Source organism: Perca flavescens, chromosome 21 (assembly GCF_004354835.1).
Source record: "Perca flavescens isolate YP-PL-M2 chromosome 21, PFLA_1.0, whole genome shotgun sequence".
NCBI lineage: Eukaryota > Metazoa > Chordata > Actinopteri > Perciformes > Percidae > Perca > Perca flavescens.
Window position 1 is genome coordinate 9,098,915 of NC_041351.1, and position 11,331 is coordinate 9,110,245.

General features: G+C 40.4%; 1 protein-coding gene across 1 annotated transcript in view; it reads right to left on the minus strand.

Annotated features, from left to right (window-relative positions):
• The window catches only part of LOC114548025 (glutamate receptor ionotropic, NMDA 2C), a 42,912-nt gene extending 33,944 nt beyond the window's left edge, over positions 1-8,968 (minus strand). Inside the window, exons 1-3 of the mRNA XM_028567671.1 lie at positions 8,889-8,968; positions 6,170-6,527; positions 5,572-5,670 (exon numbers count right to left, since the gene is read on the minus strand). Coding sequence (XP_028423472.1) covers positions 5,572-5,670; positions 6,170-6,511 — 441 coding nt within the window. The 5' untranslated portion in view covers positions 6,512-6,527; positions 8,889-8,968. The remainder of the gene's footprint in view (positions 1-5,571; positions 5,671-6,169; positions 6,528-8,888) is intronic.
• Between the last annotated feature and the right edge of the window lie 2,363 nt (positions 8,969-11,331).

Below are 11,331 nucleotides of genomic sequence, written 5' to 3' on the forward strand. Positions count from 1 at the left end.
TTACTACACTACATTTTTCTTTGCACGTTGAGGTTTTGCATACAAAGCCAGCAGCAGTATATTAAATTACTTACACATCATCTCAAACTACAACAGTAATAAGCCAATAATATGAATACTATACAGTATATACTGAAAGGGGCTATGCTGCATAATGACTTGACTTAATTACACTTTGGTCAATTTTAATTAGGGGACATTTTGAATGTAAATATTTATACACTACTGTATTTCTACATTAACTTTAAAGGGGCCCTTCAACAAATTTGTAATCCACCTCTATGACGTTAAAGCTGTGGTAGCCAATTTTTTGTGTCATAAGGCAAACAATTCATCATAATCCTTCAGTTTATTGTAATGCAAGTGGTCTGAGAATGAAATATATGAAATACAGGGAGAGCGTTCCTATTGGCTATTCTGCGCATGCATGTGCCCTTGCAACAGAGAGGGGAGAGGGTGGGCTGCAGGAAGAGGTTTCATTTTACTTCAAACCCTGAGGCACAGTGGAACTTTGAGCCAAATGCTTTCTTTATATTTTACGCTTATTAGTTCATTTTCTCCTCATTGAGTTTTGCACAAACAGAACAGATGAATGATGCCACTAAGCTTTTGTTTCATACATTATATTTAGTATTCTTGGCTGTACATTAGATTTGTTGTAGTACACACATTTAGTTATTTTTTGCAATTGGGTGAACTGACCCTTTAAATAGACAATCTCATTTGTTGGTAAATGCATTTGTAATATGTCAACACAGTTTGTTTTAACAGATAATGTTGCTCTATTGTGGTAAATTAAACATTTTGTGTCCTCAATATGTTGGCAAAAGTGCAAAAAAAAAATGTTCAACCGTGGAGGGAAACATCCCCCTGAATATGAAATCAAACACTCCACTAACAATTTACTTCTGTTCTGACACTCGACACTTCAGCATTAGTAGTTTGACTGACTACCTTATTAAAATTATTAGGCCACCAATGCTGTGAAGCTTGTAGGTGGCCTGGCCATTAACGTGCTTTCATTCCCTGCGATAAAATCTGTTTCCAGTGGGAAAACTGTGCAGCGAATCTAGGCTTCTCATGACCTGTTTATGGAGTTGCTGGTTTCTGGACCATGAAGCCAAGTGAGACAGAAATGAGAGGGCGGAGAGAAGAGACAGAAGTACAGAAGGACAAATGGAGAAAGCGGGTCAGTCTGGCCATAGTCTATATTCACAACGTTCCACTTCCAGGATTGCTCTGGTGCCGCAGGAAATTCTGCCAATGTCCGTTTCTTTTTGCTTTCTTTGTGTTGGAATTTTAAACTCCGGTCTATTTATGAGGACTATGGTTAACTGCTCCTCAGATCTCTGCAGGGTAAATACAGACAGCTATCTAGACCAGGGGTGGCCAACCAGTTCAGCATAAAGAGCCACAAAAAAACACGCACCATAGCAAAAAGCCACACAACACATGCACGTCCATATTACAACAGTGACTTCCAGATCTAATGAAAGTCATAATACATAGCAGTTTTCATAGGTTTTTTTTTCTTACTTAGAATGACTCAGTGGGAAACTTGACAGTCTTTGTTATCCACAATCCTTTTTAGGTCTGGTTGTACTCTGTACACTCTTTCACTCATTTGTCACTAGAGGGGCTTTCAAACAATCAGCAGTAAAAGGGTTAATGAGGAAGGTGATCTGTGGCCGCTTTTTTTCCTTAGCCGCATGTGGCTCAAGAGCCACAGGTGCGCCACCCCTGATCTAGACTATCTGTCCAATCGGAGATTTCTGTTGCACGACTAAAACAACTTTTGAAGGTACACACGTTCCACCAAAACAAGTTCCTTCCCAAGGCTATTTTACAGCGGCTTCGGCTCCGAAGAATGATTGGTTTAAAGAATGGCCCATAAACCAAAGCACGTTTTTCTCCCATCCCGGAATGCTGTGTGCTCCGCAGCACTATGCAGGAAGGTCTGGCAATGCAAGACTAGTCTGGCCACACAAACAAACCCCCAAAAAAGAAACCAGATCCAACGAGACACGTCTAGCTCATTGGATCACGTCGGTCCAATATCACAAACCTTAGACTGCAGCCAGGACTGAGACTGTAACTCCTGGAATATAATCTTCTACTGACAGCTTCAAATTGTAATAAATGATGTTATGCGCTCAAATACTCAACCTCAACAGTTTCTTTGCTTCAAAAAATCATCATGTGCAAACTTAAAAGGTACTTTTGTTCCTGTTTACTGGCAAACACATAAAGCTGTCGGCTTTGTTTATTCCAGACTTCATCATGGTCTACAGCCACTATCACTCATTATTTGATGTTTGTAACTGTAATGAACAAAAAAGTGGTTGGGGAGTGATCAAACATTTATGTATTTCCTCAAAAACAGAGATTTACTCTTATCTCAATAATAGATACAACTTGTCATCTCTAGCTAATTCATCTATTCTCTCCAAAAATATTTCACTTTTTTTTTTTACTTTACCTTTTAAGTACTTAAACAGTAAACTGGTTTTACAAAAGCAATTATGTTTTTATATGTCCTGTGAAAATCATTTATCTACAATATGCCCCCTTTTCAAAATCTCAGCCGTAATTAAGCTTGGCGATAATGGTTTTGGAGATAGTCCAGTGTGTTTTGAAAGGGTTGTATCATAAAGTCACAGGTGGCTGTTTAAATGATCTTTGACGCTCGTATCAAGTCATAACTACACAGAACATTATTTTATTAGACTCCTAGCAGCCTTTAAACAGTGAGTTGAATTGGCTTCCATCAGGTTGCAGGTTTTACCTCCCAAGAAGTGGCTCTAACGTGTGAGATCTTCTATTCTAAGTACTGTACAATTTGGGCTGTTATCTGCATGTGACGGGTTGTCTAATGATTTTTCATTGCTTACTTTGTAATTGTTTTGGTGATCCTGATGAGGACGTCAACCTGTGTATAAACTGTATGTGTGTTTTTTGTATTTATTGCTGTATTTTCTTTCAATGGCAATGTCGGTCGTCCAACTGTTTCACTGCCATGAAATACGGTACAGATATCCATGGCCAATGCTTTCCAACATCCGGAGCCTGTCTGTGGCTGCATTCATACATGCTGGAATCTTAAAATGGGTCACAAATAAATACTTTTTTGATTTATTTTTTAAAAGGCAAAATAACGTTCCTCACGCTCCCTCATTTCCTCCTCTTCGCCTTCGCTTGATGTGTGTGTGCCATCTGACAAACGACACACTTCCTCTCCTCCCTTCAATCTTTTCATCTTTGTTTCATTCCGTCCTTCCTTGTTGTTTGCAATAGAGAGATCACTGAGACAGGAACCATAAATAGGAGGCTCGGGCGGGTGCTGCTTCTTTTCAAATCCGTCATCAAAGATATTCATCGTCATCAGGCTATTGATAATCAAGCACTATTGAGCTCTTTTATCCCTGAAGAGAATCATGCACTCACACATATGTCTTTCTCCGTCCAATCCACCTGTCCCATTGTGCCAGACACCTCTGACAAGCTTTTTTCTCGTTGCTGACAACAAAGGAGTGTATAAGAGAGAGAAAGAGACTGAGGGGGAGTGTGAAGAGAAGGGCTGAATGAGGCCTTCAACAGGCAGGCCTCAGAGGAGAGTGCTGGTACTCTTTGTGCTATATAGAGAACTGTCACTCAACACTTTGGGTTCGTCAGACAAACGGTCGCTCAATATGAGAGATAAAGTCCCATCTGTGCGTTTGTCTTTTGACGCTGTCAAGCAGAGAGGTTAAATAACCCAGACTGAACCTGCCGCGATGAACTCTGCAAATTAAAAACCAGAGATTGTTGATATCTGACAAACTTTGCCCCAAATATTTTGGAGGCTCAGAGATTTTACACAGTGGAAGAACTGCCAAAAGCACTTCTGGGGTAAATATGAAAACGTCCTTGCCAATTTTAAGATGAAGCAGCGACTGGTAGGGGGAAGAGGGAGGTTATGCAAGGCAGCAAAACAGAAAAATAAAGGAAAGAAGAGTGAATGGTTTGGATATTTGCGTGAATGATGAGAGCTATGGGAGTCCTCAGCCTCCTGAAGGGTCTAATTAACAGTTTAATGGGGTCCTGGAGCTCAGAAAGAGCAGAGAAGAGAACATGCCTCTCGCTTCGCCACAGCCTTAATGGATTCAGCCAGCGCACGGAGCCCCAAAAAACTGGATTGAAATGTGTCAAAGATTAAAGGTGATGGAGGGAAAGATGGTGAAACTGGAGGGATAGAGAGACTTGTATTGTTGCAAATATGGAAATGAGGGGGAAATGAGAAAAGGTGAAAAATGGACAGAGATTGGGAAGACAAAAATGGAAAAGGAAAGAAAAAGGTGGAGAAACAAGACTATGACTATTTCACTCATGAAAGAGGGAAGGGAGACGTCTCTGTGAGACAGTAAAACATTGCCTTCAGGCAGCTGTCAGCAAAGCTCCATCGAAGCGTCTTTCTCATCTCTCGGTCTCTTTCTCACTCACTCTGCCTTTCCCGCTCCTTCATCAAAATACAGCATATCAATCACCCTCCTGCAGCTACAACTCCTCCTGTTTAATACCCATCTATGACGTGACATCTGCAGATACCTTTTGATTAACAGGAAGTGATAAATACAACATGATTTGGTTTACAAAATGTTGCCCGGTGGTAAAATCCAACACTAACAGCCACATGCTACAAATTGCAGCTTGTTTTGGATGCTTCCTGTGGTGGATACGTGTAGTAATGCGCTCTAATATGTGAGGGTGTTTATTCGCATGTGTGTTTTTATGTGTGAGAGTTGGCTCTATAAATACAAGGTGTTGATGACATTTAAGCAATTAAAGGAAGGATGGGAAGACAGGCGAAAAGCATGGAGCGTGAGAGGAAGAAGGAATGAAACCATTTTGCAACTCAAAAGTAAAGTATAGATTAAGAATCTGTCAGATGTCATCAATCTCCTCTTTACAATCTACACAGCTCACAGCTCTCCATCTCTATTCATCAATGAGATACATTCTAAATCATAGCAGGAAAAACCTGCTGCTCTTCAAGTGCGCCGGGATGATTGATTGAGGCGTAGATCGCCCACAGCACTTGTCTCCCCTCGCAAAGTTTCCCTTCCCACAACTCAGACTTTTCCCAGCTAGGGATTAGAGGAGCTGATGAGGGTCGATGGCTGCAGTCATCGCTGATAATTCACCCATCTGTATTGCTCATATCCAAATATTTGCATGCAGCGAATTGCTCGCCTAAGTAGGTTTCACCGCTCTGACCTACGTAAATTGTTTTAAGCTGAATGACGACGGCGTAGAAGAGTTCTGACTAAGACAGAAGGCTGTGAGCTGGTGGTGCTGCTGCTGGCAGGGTCTACATTACAGGTTGTTGTTCATTTTATTACTAGAATCTTGCTTCCTAAATTGCTTATTATGCTGTTTGCGACACGTTATAGCAACACCTCCGGGACACAAAATGCATTTTTGTTTGTGTAATTACTGTAGCATAGCAAGAACGCAGACTACTCTAGCCCCGGTTCAAGCTCTAGGGTGGTGATGGACCAATGCTGAAGAGATCGCTCATTATTTTGACAGTACCTTGTATGGTATGACAACTGCAGAGCCGCCACTGATGCCTACGATTGGTAGAGCTGTCTGAGTGGAGAGGAAGTCCAGGATCTGTGCCACTTCTGCCACCTGAAAACAAAACCGACAGATTCAGTGATTGCCGAAAGAAAGTTTGTTTGCCCCAGTGATAGTGCAGCACTATTTTGTTTTTGTTTTAGTTTAATAGTGCAGCACTATTGTGATCAGGTTGTACAGTTACCTAAAATTCAATTAGATTCTAAATTCAGATTTGTGCACAAGTAATTTTACAGTTAAGTAAAATGTATTTAAAGTGACAGTACTTTGAGCACTGTTTACATTTCGCTTTAACGATTTGGTGTTACAACTTCTCCCTTTACAATCAGAAACCATATCAACACCATCATTTAATTTGAGCAAAGATGTACATGCTTGGCATCTCAATTAGTTCTTTTTTGCAACCCACTTTGTGGTTTAAGCCGACAGAACAGGTGCTATTTTACATAAACATGTTGCCTTGTGCAACTTTAGAAAACACGGATGTGGGTGACTGAACACCAGGACTCTGGAGAGGATGTTGTATCAGAAAGCCTAAAAATGCATAAATCACCTGAGTGTCTGCACCTGAGCCCACATCATCCTCAAACACTACGCCGTGCAGCCTTTCCGTTGCCATGGTATCACAGAGGCGTGTCAGCAGGTCACGGGGGTTGGTGTCATTGACCAGCACGGTCACTGGGCTGACCACAATGGGCAGGTCGACAAAGTTTTCCCCGCTGAGACGACCTCTGACCTCATTCTGGTAACTGGAGCCACTGAACACCACCGCCACGTTTATGGAGGGGTGGAGGAGGAGTGGCCGGGCCTGCAGGGGGAGCGGGGAGGAGATGAGGAGCAGGAGGAAGAGTGGAGGCCAAGGAGAGGGAGGAGGATGTCCCCTGGGAATGGCCATTTTGGTGGCCTACTGCCTGGAAAGGACGAGTAGAAAAAGTGTGAGAGAGGACAAGGGAATGAAAGGAAAGAGAGCAACAGTCAAACACAAGATGCTTTCCTTATATGATGTTTTTGACATAATTCATCATAGTCCGTCTAAACATACTCATCCCTTATATCGCTCTCCTGGTCTGTCTCTCTCGCTGACCCTTTTGTATGACAGTATAAGCCCTGCATTTTGACTTGTGTCATGTGTTAAACTGTGTGTGGGTGTGTCAGTGTGTGCAAGTATGCATGCAAGTAATCCTCCATAATCCAGCCCCCAGTGTCATGACTGTAATCACCTCTTCATCTCTACACATCTCTGATTCAGCACAAACACACACACGCGCAAGAAGCCAAAACTGTCACACAGGTCCTCAACCCTCATCACTGGGATTACATTACATGACATTACTTGAGCCAGCCTCTCACCAAGTGGGGTGATGTCATTGGCATATCCACAGCAATAGTGAAAAAGCTACAATACTAACTGCTGCTGAAATCTGTAAACTGCAGCTGTCACTCACCGAGAACAACAATGGAGGCATGTCTTCATTGGGGAACAGTCTTCTCAATTTATTCTGTTTTTATTTGGCTAGTATGGCTGTTGAAAATGTAAAACTACAGTTTTGGTGACTTACATTTGAATTTAATTGCATGTGCACATGTATAACTGTTTGTAGTTTTGACCACACTTCAAGGAAGGTTTAACACAAGTTTGGTATCACCTTAAACACCATCTTGTGTCATCAGTAGGTTTAGAGGTAAATACATTTATGTTTATTGCAAATAGTAGTGGAAGAACTACTCAGATCTTTTAAATAGCTAAAAGTAACAATAGCACACTATAGAAATTAGCATCAAAATACTTAAAATAGGGACTGTTCATTATTTATTTAAAGGGCCACCAGAGAAGTTTTGGGATCTTTAGTCAAAATAGACTTGACCCTCCCATTGCCAGCATAACTTTTTCTATGACCCTCCAAAATGATTGGGAAAAAAGGCATAACCCTCCAAAACATTTTATTGATGCCGTCTGTACTGGTTTGCACTTGGCTTGGCAGATGTACAGTTTTTTTTACAACCATGACATACACGGTTTAACCTCTGCATTCTCATCTTAAACATCACACTCTTCTGTTATGGTGTGGTGGCCATTTCAGGAGATTTACTCACTAACATTGTTGTGGAAACACAATAAGCATGGAAACTAAATGCACACTTCCTGCATTACTTCAAATACTAAGTTACTCCTCTAGTAAACTAGTATTCACTTGAAATAAAGCAATAAAATATTGAGACCAGCACACTGGGTAATAACAAATTCAACACATGAACTGGTTGCTATGGACTCGTCACTATGCTTCCTCAGTCATTGTACATTTTAGCATATAGGTAAAGCTGCCGAAGCTAAACATTATCCAAAACTCCATTTCTCAGACGAGTGTCAATTTGGGAGCTTGCATGCTACCACTCCTTCCTTCTCAAATGCCCCTGAAAAGGCTGTTGTTTGCACAATTTTAAATCACCGGGACCAAAAGGATATTTGAAGAGTACGTATTGGCGCCAGAAATCACATTCGCTCTAGAATCTTTGCTAGTGACCTCTAGAGGCATAAGCGGAGATTGACACGAGGCCTCTCCACTTCGCCGTTTAAACAAAGTGGAATAAACGTATAAAAGTCCAAGTCTACACAAAACACGCAATCAATTAGTAAGCTGACATCCAATTTATATGGGTGAGGCTATTTGCACCCCTGGTACAATTAGCAGTGTATGCTATTTGCACCCCTGGTACAATTAGCCGTATGCTATTTGTACCCTGGTGCAATTATAAGTGTATGCTATTTGCACCCCTGGTACAATTAGAAGTGTATGTTATTTGCACCCCTGGTACAATTAGCAGTGTATGCTATTTGTACCCCGGTGCAATTAGAAGTGCTATTCGTACCCTGGTGAAATTAGAAATGAATGCTATTAGTACCCCACCGGTGCACACAGCAATGTGTTCTATTAATACCCGGTCTGGTACAAATATCAATGTATGCTATTTGCACCCCTGTGCATTTACAGTACCTTGGCATATATTTACACACAGTTATCCATACTACTCATGTATTACACCTTTTTGGAATATTATCGCCCTGACAATCTTACCCTAACCATAACCAATCCCACTCCTCTTGCCTAAACCTAACCAACCCAACCAGAGCAGGCATATTTATGAGTCTTCCCCTATCACCCTGACTTGTGCAATTGCATGCAAATTATCCAATCCAAATTTAAAAAAGATCCCCCCACAGGGATATCAAACTCCAAACTCCCATATCAAAGGTAAACGTACTAACCACTCACCTAGCAGACCTTTCAGAAAATTGAACAACTGTTTACTACTTGGTTTCTTCAAGCCTCGGTTTCTAGGTAACCATACTGTATACAAAAAAATAGATACTAACTAACAAACTAACGGTTGTATGCTTTCACTGAAGACAGAAAGCGCAACTGTAGTATCCATTTTCCGCTAGAAATTCAATTGTTATAAACTTTAGAGACAAAACTTTCCTAATATGCCAGTTTCTGCGGTCATGGAAGATGAACGTCCGCCATGATTTCGGTGCACGCGAGCAACGTTTTTTTGTTGTTACGTCACAGGGTGTAAATAGCTCAGCTGTGTGGCCGAGGCTATTCGTACCGGGGGTGCAAATAGACACTCCGAATTTATATACATGGCATTTAGGAAACCTTATCACAACGTTGGCACAGCAAGATGTCCAGAGTAGTGCAACAGTAACTTTCGTTTTTTGCATCTTGCTGCCCCCATCGTCAGCCAGGTAATATTTTTTTTACTAAAGCAGTATATGAAATCAGATGTATTACCTACCACCATTTAGTTGTTTTGTGTTATTTTAAATATTTATAAAATATCTGGTCATGCCAAACGTAATTATTCCACTCATTTTTGAAACGATGCAATTACCTGTTTCAGCCCCAGCAAACTTCACATATGGGTCAGACACATCTGCTAGCAATGGGGGGCCGAGACTGAAAGCTACATAGAAAAATATGCACCAAACAAGCCACTTTAAAATGTTGCTGTTTTCATGAATGCAAAAGTTATAAATATATATACATATATATATATATATATATTTTTTTTTTTTTTTTATATCAGTTTAATGTCTTAGTAACCCTAATCTTTAAAAATGGCTCACTGTTATAATTAACACCTCATACAATTCACAGGACTCTATCTACTACATTTGCATTTGCATTTTTCATTAAAATGTTGGCTGTTTGAAGCTCTTCTTTATTGAATCAATACCTTTGAAGCTTTGATAAAGGAAGGTGGGCTTTCTTATAGCAAATAAAGATATCACACATATTTGGAAGGGGTTTTATATGGAGTGTCTCATCTGGGGCCATCAGAGACACCCTGATAATTAACAACACCTCCCAGCTTTGATAAAAAGCTGCTTTCAAAGCAACACTGGGTTAAATGTGTCCCACCTCTCCTCGCCAATGCTCCCGGCATATCAATCATTCATCTTAATAAGGTTTTCAGCTACTGGGCTTTAGGTGCCCTTAGAAATAAATATAGTTTGAACCTTTGAAAGACAATTCATCTCTGATGTTATTAGATGCTTCTGATAGATTAACCTTTAATTTATAAAAGGTTATAATGGACATGGAGCTGCCTTTATTAAGGATTACTTCACAGATCTGTGTTGTTGTTGGTATTGTTGTTAAGCGTTTGTTTTGTGGATGATGTTAGGTTCCACATTTCAAAGACATTTTGTTGAAGATATTTGGGTTTTGCAAAACATAAATGATGTTTCAAATTTTCCTCTTGTAAAACTGAATTCTGTAATAGCAATATATTGAGCAGTGTCATTTGCAAATAGTGACATTTTTAACATTTGGCCATTTTAGCTGTAGTATCAAGTCCATATATACCTGGATTTATTGGAGGGCACACAAAAAAACAAATCTCAAAATCAGAAATATGATTTATGCAGATCTCTGGGGAGTTTATGCAGTGCAGAATAATGTTATTTGCCTCTTGTATATCCTGGGATTGCTTGTTTTGACTCACTGAGATCACCTTTTCTCTCTCCAATGAATCATTACGTCTTGACGTTAGCACAGTGCAGCCATTAACCCACCACCCACTTGTGCTAGGTGGAGATTAAAAACAAACAACCCCCTCCACGCAACTCAAAAAGGAACAGATTCGAAGAGTTTCAAACATGAGACAAACAGCATTCGATTGTCTTTTGAATCATTTGTAGAATAACAGACAAACAATTAGTATTGTAGATATCAACCTTTATGTACAGCTAAAACAGAACTATATGGTAACATGTATAATCCTCCACCCACTCTTTAATTTACCAACCGCTGTGCATATAGATCATTTTATAACCTGGGAGGTACAGAGGGTGATTAATATTGTAAAGAGAGATGGCTTGATATTCTTGGGTGGTGAGATGCTGTGGTTTAAAGATGCAGTAAGTAAGACTTATATAACTAACTTTCTGTCATATTTGCTGAAACTGACTCTATGTTCCAGTAGAACTACATGAAGTAGGTAATTTACACATTTAAAAATGTACAGCCTGTAGTGCGATTTGCAAAAATCCAGAGATCCCTGTTCAGATGCACCAATCATGGCCGGGGGGGTGGTCTAACTGCGTGTCAATCACTGCTCATGCACACATTGATTCTCCCTTGTGGGGGGAGGGGCTTAGGAGACCGTTTAGGCTTTAGCAGAAAGGGGGGAGGGACTGAGATGTTGTCG